This window comes from Amblyraja radiata, chromosome 27, assembly GCF_010909765.2.
Source record: "Amblyraja radiata isolate CabotCenter1 chromosome 27, sAmbRad1.1.pri, whole genome shotgun sequence".
Taxonomy (NCBI): Eukaryota; Metazoa; Chordata; class Chondrichthyes; order Rajiformes; family Rajidae; genus Amblyraja; species Amblyraja radiata.
In genome coordinates, this window is record NC_045982.1 from 25961416 (window position 1) to 25977365 (window position 15950).

The 15950-nt window shown below is 46.7% G+C and overlaps 1 protein-coding gene across 1 annotated transcript in view; it reads right to left on the bottom strand.

The window, feature by feature from the left end:
- Nucleotides 1–1896: 1896 nt before the first annotated feature.
- kcnq4 (potassium voltage-gated channel subfamily Q member 4) overlaps nt 1897–15950 on the bottom strand; it is a 239357-nt gene continuing 225303 nt past the window's right edge. The window contains exons 11-13 of the mRNA XM_033045532.1: nt 7165–7296; nt 4143–4278; nt 1897–2312 (exon numbers count right to left, since the gene is read on the bottom strand). Coding sequence (XP_032901423.1) covers nt 2091–2312; nt 4143–4278; nt 7165–7296 — 490 coding nt within the window. The 3' untranslated portion in view covers nt 1897–2090. The remainder of the gene's footprint in view (nt 2313–4142; nt 4279–7164; nt 7297–15950) is intronic.

A 15950-nucleotide genomic window follows, 5' to 3' on the forward strand; every position in this document is an offset into this window, starting at 1 on the left:
ATGATAGTCAGTGTACCTGAAGGCAAGGGTTGAGCAACCTGAGATGCTCCTTACAGATACAACAAAGTCCTTTCCAACCAGCAGTCCAAAAGCATGAAACCCAGTCACAAGCCATGACTAGAGGTGCAGAAGCTGTTCGACTGCTTTCACTCATTTGAAATGATATGTTTCAGCAAAATACACTTTCCTTTCAGTTCTTATCAATTCCCAAATAAGATAGTTTTTGTTTCATATGTTCAGTTATATTCGCTGGTAGTCGGGGCGACACTTATTGCTTGCCCATAACTGCTCTATGAACCATACAGTTCACATTCAATATTAAGTGGATAATGATGAAGACCATGGCACCAAGCTAAGCCTCGGGCCTAGATCAGATCTCCTCCCTCATCAACGTTGCTGGATCTGGTGGCTTTTCACAAAGAGCTGGTGGTTTGATGGAATTTTTTTCAAGGTTGAGTCAGAACTCATCAGATCCACTCCAAGCACAGAGGTCTTTGTGGTGATATGTCAATGATGTCATCATAGCAGCTCTACATGTGTTTGCAGCATGAATGATGGAAGGATTGAGAGAAAGGTTGGTCTTTGCTCTCTGCCTTCTATTACCTCTCTCCTCGTGCAGTACATTGGCAGAGTGTAAGTGTAGGACAACGCTCAGATGATGATGATTTACTGAAGTTGGACCACCCATGAATCTGTAATTTAATGGACCATCACAAAACAGTGAAAATATTTAAACCCGGACTTCTAATTAGCTAGAACATCAGCCATGGGGTGATGGTATAGTTGTTAACTGAATTATATACAGGCTGAGAAAGAGGTCTGACAATATTGGCTTGCAGATATGGGATTTTTGAACATAGTCACTGGGATCCTTATTAGAGTTTACTAATTTTTTCATTTAAAATGAAAAAATCCACTAATCCCCTGCAAAAGACGCACGTGACATTTTGTGCACCTTCTAAGACTCCTGGAATTCACTGAGAAATACGGGACTGCTGGGTGGTAGGTGGGAGGATTGATCCGGGATTTGTGTTTTTGCATTTGCCAGTGCACCTCATCTTTAATAGGACAAGTGAACGCAACAGTGGTGGAAAATCCCGGCCATTATATATGAAGTTACCTCGATGCCCAGGTAAGTCCCGTTTCACTCAGGATTTGATTGTACCTGAAGGTTCTCTGATTTAAAAAAAAAAATCCCCGCCCTTTCCTCAAAATCCCATTTTGTTGAAATACACATTTCCTCGAATGCTGTCTAGTGAAGTCAATGTGATGTGGCTGACCACTGATAGATGGTCAGTTTGACACCCCTATCTCAATCCTCTGCAATCCCAATTCAACTGATCTTACATGCATCTGGCCTTTCACATAAGTCCCCTGGTGCAGAAAGGCAAGCAATAACCTAGGGATCTCACACACACAAGGAACATAATAAACAATGTTACTGGAATGTTCATAGTAGTAAATAGGACATCCCCTACTTCTGGGATTCCTATCCATTATTTCTGCCAGAGTGTTGTCTTTCACCATTGAGCACCTTCTGCAGTGCACTGTGGATGTCAGGTCCCTTTCACAAGTCTTGTTGTAGATGTTCATGGGCTATGCTGATGAATTTTGTTTCCTTCCTGTATCCCAGCCTGTTTTGAAATTTATATTAGTGATAGTCCTCAAGGTCTCAGAAGATATTACTTGAAGGTTCCCCAGCGGTATGAACTTCATAACTCTAACTTCAGATAGCCTTTGCTTTCTCTCTCCATCCCCTTCCCCTTCTCAGTTCCCTCACTAGCCTTACTGTCTCCGACTACATTCTATATTTGTCCCGCCCCCTCCCCTGACATCAGTCTGAAGAAGGGTCTCGACCCGAAACGTCGCCCATTCCTTCTCTCCAGAGATGCTGAGTTACTCCAGCAATGCCCATCTTCCTTGAAGGTTGGGCATTCTTGAAAGTACTGGGATGCTCTTCAATTGTGGATGACTGATACAGAAAATAATTAAATTAAAATGAATAATAATCATTTGAAGTGTCTTCCTAAGTGCGAGTCCATGTAATTAATGTCAGCAGAGTACAGAGGAAGGTAGGTCGCCTGGACCTTCTACTGACTTTCCTCAGTATTTGTATTGGTAGATATGTTCAATGTCTGGGTGGACATGGAGATATCTGTCGTGTCCACTGGGCTATGATAGTCAGAGGTCAGGTCCTGGTCAATTAGAGGAATGTTCATCGCAGCCAGAGTCAATGCTGTGGTTGAACCCTTGCTTAAGCTTTGGCTGTAGATCAGCAACAGCATGTCCAGCTTTTGTTCTATGGACTGCACCTGCAATGTGAAGAGAAAAGACACAGAGCAAGTATGAAGCAAGACTACCAGGAGGAAAAATTCTAGACACACATAGACTTTGACGTCCATGAAAATGTGATCTAATGGCAAATGAAGATGTGATCAGTAGTGTGCCAGGTTACGTGGTGATTGTAATTCAGTTTTCTGCCATTCTTTGAGAAGGTGTGAAGCAACATTGGACCTGTTCTGCTGCTCAGTGAAACATGATTGTGATCTGTGGTGTAACTCAATAATTCCCCCTGCCTTCTGTTGGTTGGCATCAAGCTCTAATTTAAAATAACCAATTGGCTTGGCATTAGAACATAGAAGAGTACAGGAACAGGCCCTTCGGCCCTCAGTGTCCTCCTTAACCACTTCCCTTGGGTGTTTGTTCCATACACTCAGCACCCTCAGATTCCTATTAAGTCTTTCCTGTCTCACCTTAAACCCACGTCCTCTCGTTCTAGATTCCCCAACACCGGGGAAAAGGCTGTGTGCATTCACCCTATAAATGCTTATCATGATTTTATAAGATCACTTCTAAACCAAGCAATAACCGTGTCAGATGATGAGCACTCTGGGCCACCTTATCTAGGTGTTGCCCAATATTGGGGACTCCTGGGAGATCCTGCTAAATCATTTACTTTCAACCTTTGCCCTCCCCTCCCATGCACAGAACCAAACCCTTCCCATCATTCCCATATCACCCCAATGATCTTCTGTCCCTCTGCCTGAGGTTCTGTGGGCCTCTCCCCCTCCCTCCCTCCCTCCCTCCCTCCCCCCCTCCCTCCCTCTCTCCCTCTCTCCCTCTCTCCCTCCCTCTCTGCCTCCCTCCATCTCTCCCTCTCTCCCTCTCTCCCTCCCTCCCTCCCTCTCTCCCTCCCCCCCTCCCTCTCACCCCCTCTCTCTCCCTCCCTCCCTCTCCCTCCCACCCTCTCCCTCTCTCTCTCACTCTCTCCCTCTCTCCCTTTCTCTCTCTCTCCCTCTCTCCCTCCCTCCATCTCTCCCTCTCTCCCTCCCTCCCTCTCTCACTCCCTCTCTCTCTCCCTCTCTCCCTCCCTCTCTCCCTCCCTCCCTCCCTCTCTCTCTCTCCATCTCTCTCTCCCTCCCTCCTTCCCTCTCTCCCTCCCTCCTTCCCTTTCTCCCTCTCTCCCTCTCTCTCTCATCTCACTCGTTCTCTCTCTCCCCCCTCTCTCTCTCTCCCTCTCTTCCTCTCTCCCTCCCTCCTTCCCTCTCTCCCTCTCTCCCTCTCTCCCACTCCCCTCCTCTGTAATCATTTTTCTCCCACCACAATGGTGCTCCAATGCACCCTTGTGACAGGGAATTTCTGGTCCACTTTCCATTTGGTTTAAACTTCATTTGTGTGCAGTTCTGACACAGGCTTTACCCCAGGGTTGAGGAATGCAGGACTATGTTATCCCACTTTCTCATTCACTCCCTACACACTAGGAGCAATGTACAAAGACCAATTAATCTAGAAAAATGCATGTCCTTGGGATGTGGGAGGAAACTGGAACACCCGGCGGCTACTCACAGGGAGAATGTACAAACTCCACACAGACAGCTCCCAAGATCAGGATAGAACCAGGGTCTCAGGTGCTGGGAGGCAACAGCTCTGTTGTGTAATGTGCATCATATATTGGGGCGGGACAAAGCCTGGCAAGTGATGGATGGATACAGGTGAGGAGGGTCTGATTGTTCTAACCACTGTGATGTCCTTGCCGAGAACAAGTGGGTTTACCCCCTGAGCTGGGTAGCTGCTCCCCAGATCCCAAAGCAACAAGGAGTCGTTCAGAGGTTCAATCTCACATTCCTTCCCGAAAAACGTACTTGCTTCTCCACCTTGATCACGTGGCCCATCATGCTGAACTCATCGAAGGGCTCCAGTTCCATTGACACCTTCTCTCCTTTCTCACGCATCTTCTTATCCTGCGTCATCTGACCTTTCCCCACGATTTGGTCAACTCTGTGAAGACAAAGTATCAACACCAGGTGCAAACCAAAGCAGAGACACAAAGTGCCGGAGTAACTCCGCGGGTCAGGCAGCAGCTGTGGAGGACATGGACAGGCAGTGTTATGGGTCAGGACCCTTCTCCAGACCCTTCTCCAGACCCTTCTCCAGTTTGAAGAAGGGTCTCGACCTGAAACATCGTCTATCCATGTTCCTCAGAGATGTTGCCTGACCCACTAAGTTACTCCAGCACTTTGTGGCTTTTTGTGTGAACCAGCATCAACTGAAAACAAAAGCACCTGTGATAAATTTGTGCTCCTGACTTTTCTCTCAAAGGAATTTATGAAAACACAAAGTCAGAGGGAACAGTGTAGAATTCCCCAGCAACTCTTACTGGAGCAGGGAAAGGGCTGAAGGTCTACTGGAAGTGTGCAATTCCATTGATATTAATAGTCAGAAACCTGCAGACAATTTAAAGTGAGGTGTCCACCCCTATACTGATACCAATGGCGATTCAGGAGTTGCAAGGATCCATGAGAAGCACTGAGAAGGCCATTCAAGGGGGAGGAGCCATCTTGGGGAACAGCTGCTAACCAGCAGCCATCCGTTTAATTCGCTTTTTTTAAAGGTTTTTAGTAAGTCGTGTGTTTCGTCCGTTGGAGAAGATGGACTTTTTAATGTGGGGGGTAGGGGGCAATTTTACTTCTGGGTCCCTACCTGGTCGGTGAGGCAGCTTTTTCTCCGGGCTGCCCGTCGACCCGTCCTCGCGGCCTACCAGCGGGCTTGGAGTGCCGTTTCCTGGCGGGGACTGCCCAGCACCTCGGCCTCGGTGGCGGCACAGCGCTGGAGCACTATCGCGGAGCGGAGCAGGCGATGCCTTGCCTGGGTCGCCGCGCTGGATCGACGCGCTGGAGCTCCGGTGAGCTGTGACCGCCGAGTTCAACACCTCCGGGCTGCGGGTCTGCGGAGCGGAGCGGGCGGCGCCGTCTTTAACATCGGGAGCCTGGGAGCTCCAAACCGGCGCGGCCTTGTCGGCTTCGGAAGCCGCGGTCTCCAGCTAGGAAGCGGCCGTTCCAGGTGGCCCAGCCGCTGAGAGGACTCTCCCGACGCCGGGGCAAGTCCACCCGGTGAGAACGGCCAGGAACATCGGGCCTCCGTAGAGGCAATTGCGGTGGCCTCAATAGGCCTGACTTTGGGTGAACTTGGGGTTGGGGACTGGACATTGTGCCTTCCCCCACAGTGGTATCCATTGTGGGGGGATGATTTTTTTGTCTGTACGTAATCCTGTTAGTCTTTGTCCAAGATGGCTGTCGTGAAGGGAGAGTGGACGCTGGCATGTTTTAGCTGCCGCTGCTCTCTCTTCACATTGTGTTTTTGATTTTTTGTTTTTGAACTGAATTCTGTTTTTAATTTGTGTTTCTGTGATGTCTTTTTTATTTATTTTATTCTGATTATATGTTTTTTATTCCTGTTAATCTCTGTAAGGTGTCCTTGAGATGTCTGAAAGGCGCCCAAAAATAAAATGTATTATTATTATTATTATTATTATTATTCAGCCCATCATGTTCATGCTGACCAATGTAAACACATCACACACAACAATTAGGAGGTGGGATGGTTTAGGATGTGTTTCGGAAGCTTGGAGCCAAGGAGTTTGAGTTGAAAAATCGCAGAGACATCGACTGGCATAGTAGCATCAATGAGATCACAGAAGGAATGAACAATAGGGGGAAGTGTAATTCATTCACTGGGAACAAGAGTAAATGCTGGAAGCATCAGCAGTGAAAACAGCATCTGTGGAGAGAGAAACAGAGGTGAAAGAGGTGGTGTCATGTTAGGACCAGAGTCCTTGAAAATTGAATAACTGGGTGACAATAAGACTTTACCAATGGTGGGGCACGGAGGGCTGTTATGAGGGATAATATCAAAACAGTGATGGCGAAATGGGTAATGATAATCAAAATCCATAGGGAAGGGTCAGAGCATGAAAAATACGTATCGCTCCAATTAGAATAAGGAAAATGGCACCAATGGCACCAATCTCAGGCATTTGTAACAAGATGATGAAGTGATGGTAAATGGATCCAACACAGTAGGCATTACAGAGACATCATTGAAACATGAGCAGTGTTGGGAGATAAATATTCCAGGAATGTTCACATTCGGAAGGAGGGGATTCCTAATAATAAAAAGTGGATAAAGACAGGACAGAAGAAGGAACTAGACTGAGAAAATCAAGAAATAAATCGGTTTGGATGCAATTGAGAAACGCCACCAGAAAATGCTGGTAGTGGTTGTCCATTGACCAGAAAACAGTGGCAGTAGTGTAGGGCACGGCATAAATCAGGAACTTTGAGGAAAGCCTGACAAGGGCAACACAAAAATGATGGGTGACTTTGATCAACATACAGACTGGGTAAACCAACTCACTTGAAATAGGGATTATATATGAGTTTGGTTTCCAGAGCCGTGCATTGAGGAATGATGAAACAGGCTATTGTAGTTAAAAATTATAATCTTTGTATTTAAATCTCCTCATGAATATGTCTCCTTATTTTTCCAAACCCCCCATGACCAGTTTTTTTAACATTAATATGCTATATAAATGCAAGGTGTAGAAGAGGTTAGAGTTGTGGCAGGCTTCTCTCTGTGGGACTTTGCATGGTAGTATGGTAGTACAAAGAGAAAGGGGAAGGAGAAGGTAGACACAAAATGCTGGAGAAACCCAGCGGGACAGGCAGCATCTCTGGAGAAGGAATGGGTGATGTTTCGCGACAAGACCCTTCTTCAGACTGACGTCTGAAGGAGAAGGCTTCCATTGCTCCTGGACCAACCTGTGTGAGATGTAACATCACAACCAGTTCCACGAGCCCTGAGAGGTCGACTCGAACTCAGACTGACCTGGTCTGAAGGCTCTTGATCCTGCCCAGCATGTCGAGATGCCCCGCAGAGTATTGCTCAATCACGTCTTTGACATCGTACGGCCGCAAGGTTTCTTTAAATTTCCTCTTCGCTACGAGAAATTTCAAAATCCTGGAGGAGAAGTGTGGAAAAGCTTTAGGGTTACTCGGTAGCAGAGGGATTAGTGCTTGGTACATGGCTCTGAGTTGATGTATATTCACAATACTGTGACCAATGTTAGAGAACATGGAACATTACAGCATGGAACAGAGCCTTTGGTCCACAGTGTCCATGCCGAACATTATGCCAAGTTAAATTAATCTCCTCTGCCTGCACATGATCCATATCTATCCACTCCCTGCATATCCATGTCCCTATCTAAAAGCCTCTTAAACGCTACTATCATGTCTGTCTCCACCACCACCCCCAGCAGTGCATTCCAGGCACCCACCACCGTCTGTGTTAAAATCATGCCCCGTGCATCTCCTTTGAACATGCACCTCGCACCTTAAAGCCTTGCCCTCTAGTCTTTGACCTGTGTCTAGATGCTGTCTGACATACTGACTGTTCCCATCAGTTTTTGTTTCCGATTTCTAGCATCTGAGGTTACTGGTGTTACAGCAACTATTATGTCGTCTGACCTTTGGAGTGCCAATGCAATAATTAGTTAATGACATCCCAACAAACTAAAATGAAGTAACCTCATCTTAGTGAATGATTAACTCTACGGCAATAAAATAAATGGTTCTAGATTGTGAATGCGCTTGTAGTTTACTGAATAGTTATAAAAAGAACAAAATCTCTTTCTGTTCCCTCGCTCTGATATAACGTGAACCTGTATTAATCAGCTAAGTTCACTTTGCCGTATTGCACACTGGGCCCTGATAACACTGAAGATATTTGTACCACGTCACACACTATTAACTACTGCAAATCCTTCCATGATGGCTCTATAGTGGTGCAGTGGTTTTGTTGAGTGATTTACTGTCAACAATGCAATAATTGGGGGAATAAAACTAGGACAAAAAACGTCTAGGTGTTCTGTCTCCAAATAAGTGAGAATAATTCTCCTGGATATCACGTTAAGTTGTCCAGAATGCTGACTGGGTTAGAGGGTATTAGCTACAGGCAGAGGATGGACAAACTTGGATTGTTTACTCTGGAATGTTGGAGGTTGTGAGGAGACCAGATAGAGGTATATAATGGTATGGGAGGTTCCGATAAGGTAGACAGTCGGATCTTTGCCTCCCACCTAGCCCACACCAGCTCACTCCACAGGTCTGCTCACATTCCAGAAACAAAGAACAGCAGGTGCTGATTTACAGAAGAAGACACAGAGTGCTGGAGTATCTCAACAGGTCAAGCAGAATTTCAGAACATGGGTAAGTAAAAGGTTGGGTCAGGATCCCAGTCCAAAGAAGGGTCCCGACCCCAAAAATTGCCTATCCATGTTCTCCTGAGATACAGCCTGATCCGCTGAGTTACTCCAGCATTCTGTGTCCTCTGTTAATATACTTCTTTCCCAAGCTATTATCTAATTTGGTATTTAAAGAATTTATTGACTGATTTGACATGTTTGTGATAAAACATTCCATTGTACGAGCCAACTTCTGTGCAAATAGTATAAACGGTATAATCTGCCGTACAATTCATCGTAATTACCTTAAATCTGCACACTCTCTCGAAAGTTTAAAACATATATAACACCATTCACCCTTTTATTCCTGAAGTGATCAATGAAGCAATGTGTTCTGTTGCATTATGCACAGGGGCCGGGTATATGTTTAGCGTTAAGTTTATTATTGTCACGTGTACTGAGGTACAGCAAAAAGCTTTGTTTGCATGTTATTCAATCAAATCAGGTTGAAATAATATATAATAATATAATAAATACAATCAAGCCAAACTTGTCTTATCTTATTGAAACATATAAGATTATTAAGGGTTTGGACACGCTAGAGGCAGGAAACATGTTCCCGATGTTGGGGGAGTCCAGAACCAGGGGCCACAATTTAAGAATAAGGGGTAGGCCATTTAGAACGGAGATGAGGATAAACTTTTTCACACAGGGTTGTGAATCTGTGGAATTCTCTGCCTCAGAAGGCAGTGGAGGCCAATTCTCAAGAGAGAGTTAGATGGAGCTCTTAAAGATAGCGGAGTCAGGGGATATGGGGAGAAGGCAGGAACAGGATACTGATTGTGGATGATCAGCCATGATCACAGTGAATGGCGGTGCTGGTTCAAAGGGCCAAATGGCCTACTCCTGCACATATTGTATAATAGATAGAGCAAGGGGGAAGATATAGGTTTAGGTTTATCAGCATCTCATAGCCTGCATGTAATTTGGAGAAGCTCAGAAAAGGAAACCAGATTGCATCAAAATACTTTGCTTCTCGTATCGCATGTACTGTACATTTTATGACATAGCAGAGGTAATTTGGCCCATCGACTCTCTCAGACAATCCCATCAATCCAATTTATTTATCTGTAACCTATTCTCTCTCACATGTCCATTGGAATATCTTGCCACCCACCTTTACCTGAGGTAATCTGCAGCAGCCAATGAACCTACCAACCTGCATGACTTTGGGATGTGGGAGGAAACCAGAGCACCCAGTGGAAACTCACAGGGAGCGAGCTCCAGAGGTCGGGATCAATCTCTGGTCCCTGGAGCTGTGAGGTGGCCACAATATCTAATGCGGCACTGTGTTGCCCATCCTACCTGAAGCTTTTAAAAAAAGGAATGGCCTGCTAAAAATATCTGCTCTTCATGGTTACAACTTCCATTCACTCCAAGCACTTTACAGTCAAGGATATGTTTGAGGTTTAGCTTTTATATTGTCCCATGTACCGACGTACAGTGAAATTCTCCCCAGACAAATCGGATAATACCATAAATACAATCTAGCCAAACTCAAGTACTATAGGTAGAACAAAGGGAAAGATACAGAGTGCAGAATACAGTTCTCAGCATTATAGCACACCAGTTCCTTAAGCCCCTGTCCCACTTACGTGTCCTTGGCACGCTAATTAAGCGACCTCGTGGTCGCGTTGTGGCGCGACGGTCCCGCGAAGGTCGCGCACGACTTCATGCGCCCGCACAGCCGTCTGGAGTGCGTGACGTCGTTTGAAGATGGACACAAAATGCTGGAGTAACTCAGCGGGACCGGCAGCATCTCTGGAGAAAAGGAATGGATGATGTTTCGTGTCGAGACCCTTCTTCAGTCTGAAAGAAGGGTCTTGATGCGAAACGTCATCCATTGCTTCTCTCCAGAGATGCTGCCAGTCCCGCTGAGTTACTCCAGCATTTTGTGTCTATCTTCAATTTTCTTGGCCCCGCTGGGAGTAGAAGTGGGGACGGACCAGATCTGCAACGGCCGTGAGCCCCAGGCCAAGTTCGGCGATCGTTTGCCTGCTTCTGCTACTGTTGGAGGTGAGACGTTGCGTTGCACCAGGGTCTTGGGCTTGTCCCACTTTGGCCGTCTGTTACGCGACAGGCTGTTGGCGCGCGAAGATTTCGTTCGCTACAGAATTTTGGAGCCCCGCGCGATATCGCGCACCACTACATACCCCTTTGCGCTTCTCAATGGGACCGGCCTCGCACGGCCACACGATGCCCGTGCGCCTCAACGCGACGACGAGGTCGCGTAATTTGCGTGGCAAGGACACATAAGTGGGACAGGGCCTTTAGACAAAATCGAAGGTTTGCAATGGGGTTGAGGTGAATCGGACAGTACCCTAGCTCATGGAAGAGTTGTTCAGAAGCCTGATAACAGAGTTTTTAGTTATCATTGTTACAATATAGGAAGCAACATTCAATGTGCTCAAAGGACACTTTGACAAACAGCAGTGTGATCATGATCAAATAATTTGGTTTTTGCAAATGTTACGAAAAGGATAAAAATTGGGCAGGGTTCCTAATAAATTCCATTTTTAGAATCTTGTTAGCATCAGAAGGAAGTTCGACTGCCTTGCATAAAGGTTCATTTACTCTATGAATGGCATTATTTTTCTGATGTTGCTTCTGCTTCCTGCTGCTACAATCAACGATCCCATTCAGTCCTTTCTCTTTCTACACAGCAGCAGAAACTGCTGGGCATGGGGCTAATTGATGGGAGAATTTAGTTGTCATATGAGCCAACAACGAAATTCTTACTTGTAGGCCTGTTTCCAACACCAATCACCATTAAGGGCACTGAGGTGGAGGTGGTCGCCAACCACAGGTACCTTGGTGTGCAGCTTGACAGTGAGCTGGACTGGAAGGGTCATATGGAGGCGGTGTACAGGAAGGGACAAAGCCGACTGTATTTTTTAAGGAGGCTGAGGTCATTTAACATCTGCCAACCCCTACTGTGCAGTGTCTACCATTCAGTGGTGGCCAGTGCTCTGTTTTTTGCTGTGGCCTGTTGGGGAGAAGGCGCCCGCATAGCGGACAAAAACAGACTGGACAAGCTGATCAGGAAGGCCGGCTCAGTGGTCGGGGCTGAGCAACGAACGGTCCAGCAGGTGGCAGAGGCCAGAACTCTGAACAAACTGGGTTCAATAATGACCAACCCCACTCACCCACTCCATGCCCTGAAGGTGATCAAGAGCAGCATCTTCAGTCAGAGACTGATTGCACCAAAGTGCAAAACTGAGAGACATAGGAAGTCTTGTATACCAGCTGCTATAAGGTTATATAATGCGCATAAATAACTGCACTTTTTTTTCATTCATTGTATTTTAACTTGTATTTTAACTTGTATTTTAACTTGTTAAGTATGGAAGCTATTTGAGGAAATGTGTGGTGTTATGTCTGTCTTGAAGCTGTCGTGGCACTGTAATTTCCTGTAAAGGATTATTAAAGGTATAATCAATCAATCAATACACACAGATACCATATAATAAAGAAATAATCAGGAAATTCATCACCACGATACTAATGCAACTAAAAATCCCAAAGTCCTTAGTGCAACAGTCCATAGAAGTCATGGTTGAGGTTAGTGTTGTGTAATGCTCCAGAGCCTGATGGTTTAGTTTTAGTTCAGAGATACAGATGGGAAATAGGTCCTTCAGCCCACCGAGTCCATGCTGACCATTGATCAACCATTCACTAGTTCTATTTCATCCCACTTTCTCGTTCACTCCCTGCACACGAGTGACAGTTTACAGAGGCCAATAAACATACAAACTCCCATGTCTTTTGGCTTTGAGAGGAAACCGCAGCAACCAGAGGAAACACACGTGGTCAGAAGGAGAACATGCAAACTCCACACTGACAGCACCCGAGGTCAGGATTGAACCCGGGTCTCTAACATTTTGAGGGAGCAGCTCTAGCAGCTGCGCCATTGTGCCACCCAAGATGTGAACCTAATCCTTTTTGAGAGATCAGCACTTCCAACTATCCAGCATCTGCAGTTCCTTGTATCTCCTCTTGCAATGATCAATCTGCTCAGCATCATAGGATATTAGCGGCACAGTAAAACTCCAATAATCCAGCATCATTGGGACTTTGGTCAATGCTAGGCAATAAGGTTTTCCGGATTGTTGTATATTACTCCTTTTAATACCTTAATTTTACTTCGGAGTCATGTGAGTGATTCCGTGAAGAACCCGCTCAGCACGCATGCGCGGCATTTAGCGTTCAGCAGAGCAACAGCGGCACAGCGGGAGTCAGGCGCTCCCGCTACGGAGGTGAAAGAACGGACCGTCAGGTAAGCTGAGGTCGGGGGTTTCTTTCACAGGAAGCCTTCTGCTTTCCGGCAGAGAAGAAAGGCTCTAGAACAAACCTGTCCCCCGCTCGACTCCACGGAGGAGCGTTCCATCTGGGGGGGGGGGGGACAGCAACAGAACAGACCTGTCCCCCGCTCGACTCCATGGAGGAGCTTTCCATCTGGGGGCGGGCAGCAACAGAACAGACCTGTCCCCCGCTCGACTCCACGGAGGAGCGTTCCATCTGGGGGGTGCAGCAACAAGGCAGTAGGACCGCTTACCCGGCGCTCCGCTATCCCGACACCGTGCCGAGCCCAGCCCCGCTAGCGCCTGAGCAATGGGCTGGAAGTAACGCCATTGAAGAGGCGTCCGGCCGGTGGATCCGATTTGTCGGACGGGACGTCTTTCCACCCGCCCGGGAGGAAAGACAGCCGCCTGAACAGACCTGCCCCCGCTCGACTCCACGGAGGAGCGTTCCATCTGGCGGGGGCAGCAACAAGGCGGTAGGACCGCTTACCGGGCGGTCCGCTATTCCCCGACACCGCGTCCGAGCCCAGCCCACTAGCGCCTGAGCAGCGGGCTGGAAGTAAAGCCACAGAAGAGGCATCCGGCTGGTGGCTCCGACTTGTCGGACGGGAACGTCTCTCCACCCAGGCGGGGGAGCGGCTCTTCGCATGGAGCGGCTCTTGGAGCAGGAGCTCCAGCGAGGTGCACCCCAGGAAGGGCGCTCTCGCAGAGGGAGGTCAGGCACTCCCTCCACAGTGCCTTGTGCACTGTCCATTGCTTCCTCCTTTCCAGAGGATAGCTTTGGTGACCAGGACTGGGCTGGTCAAGAACAGGGTCAATGGCTGAAGATCTCGGGAGTATGCAAGGGGTGCAGGAACAGGAAGAGCTGCTAGGTGTGGTGGACAGCTACGTGGCAACCCCACGTGCAGGAGGCCGTTAAAAGCCTGACGTCAGCCATCACATCGTTTTTCCTCGTTCCATGGACAAATACGGAGATGACCACAACCTTCGTAAACAAGTCATAAGACCTGCCATAAAAATCCTACATTTGCGGGGTTGTGCATACCCCAGCCACTGAGCCAGACCCACTGCTCTTTGGCAAAAAACCTCACAAAGCATATGAAGGACATGAAAGAGGTTTTACAAAACTTTCGGCTCATGAGGGCAGGGCGGGACGAGCAAACCAAAAACAGTAATTCCTACGCAGCAGCACCCCATCGCATCCATCAGTCAACGTCTACCATATGGGACTGATGAAAGCTCGGGGTCCGCATTCTATCACCGAAAGTCTTCTTTAGACCAGGGCCCAGAGCGGACCCCATGGAAAATGTGCCACCCCCCAACGTCACCACAACGTCAGACGACGTGCAACACTCGTTGAACCGGCAGGAAACAGAAGAATACCCATAACCATGGAGGTAGGTGGGTCTGGTTCCTACCAGTATATAGAGTAATACTAACACATGGGAGTCTATCACGAGTGATCAGTATATACTCAATGGCATTAGTGAATACAAATACATTCATACTAGAAAAATTGCCACCAGGTCAACATTCATCCCAGAGGGTATTTTTCCCCTCTCCGTTAAAGAAACGAGAGGGACAAGCTGAACTGGTGAGACTAATTACAAAGGGTATCATGGGAAAACCTGAACCCTTGCAATTCGTATCAAATATATTCACTAAACCCAAAAAAGATGGTGGATGTCGCATCATCATTGACTTAACTTCACTAAATATATTTGTTAAGTACATACATTTCAAAATGGAACCGGTTGTTACTGCCAAACAACTAAATTCCAAAGGATACTTCATGGTAAGCATTCATCTTAAGATGTTTACTATTTAGTACCATTCACAAGAATCATCGCAGATACCTGAAATTTACCTGGATGGGGCAGCTATAGCAGTTTAAAGCGTTACCCAATGGGTTCACATCAGGCCAAGATTGTTCACCAAGACACTAAAACCAGCTCTGACAATATTCAGAAGACAAAAACATATTGTCATGGCATATCTTGATGATATCTTAAATGGTAGGCAAGACCATGGAATTGACTATGTTAGCTGTATCAGCTACCAAACAGTTATTCGAAACCCTGGGATTGTCTTACATCCAGATAAATCTAAGTTGAAGCCATCCACTATCATGGACTACATGGGCTTCACAATTAATTCAGTCTACATGACTGTAACATTGCCAAGAGAACGTTTGGCATAGTTTCAGCCTATTATCATCACTAACCCTACGTCAGTTATCCAAACAGATGCCAGTGCTCAAGGCTTGGGAGCAACTAACTCTATATCCAGCACAAGTAGTAGATGGACTAACCCAGAGTCATCGTTACCACTTACACTGGGCATTAATTATCTAGAGATGTTGGGTGACTTTTATGGTTTAAAAGCATATGCATAAATATGCATCACTTGCATGTACGGTTACAAATAGATAATACTACGGTGGTGGCCTACATTAACCATATGGGCGGCATAAAATCGGTATCATGCGACAAGTTGGTCAACACAATTTGGCAATGGTGTGTCCAAAGACATATTTGGCTATCAGCAACTTACCTGCCAGGTAAGCTAAATACAGTGGCAGACACCAGGTCACGTAAATTTAATAACAACATCGAATGGATGTTAAAACCCAAAAAAAAAATTTCGCAAAAGTTATCAAGCAATATGGCACGCCAGATATCGATTTATTTGCATCAAGGCTAAATCACCAGGTACCTATGTATGTCGCTTGAGAACCAGACCCTGAGGCAGCAGCGGTAGATGCGTTCGCGCTGGATTGGGGAAATTCTTCTTCTATGCATTTCCTCCCTTCTGCCTCATCAGTCGGGGACTACGCACAATACAAATGGACTCTGCTTCAGGTATTTTGATAGTACCCGACTAGCCTACACAGCCATGGTTCCCAATACTCCATGACATGGTTGTTGAAGCTCCGATGGTATTCCCCAGTGACCCAGAGTTATTAACACCCAGTGTCGGGCGCAAGCCACCCGTGCCATTAAAAAAATCAAACTCCTGGGTTGCAGATTCTGCACAAACCACTTCTGGGACTGGGATTATCATAACAA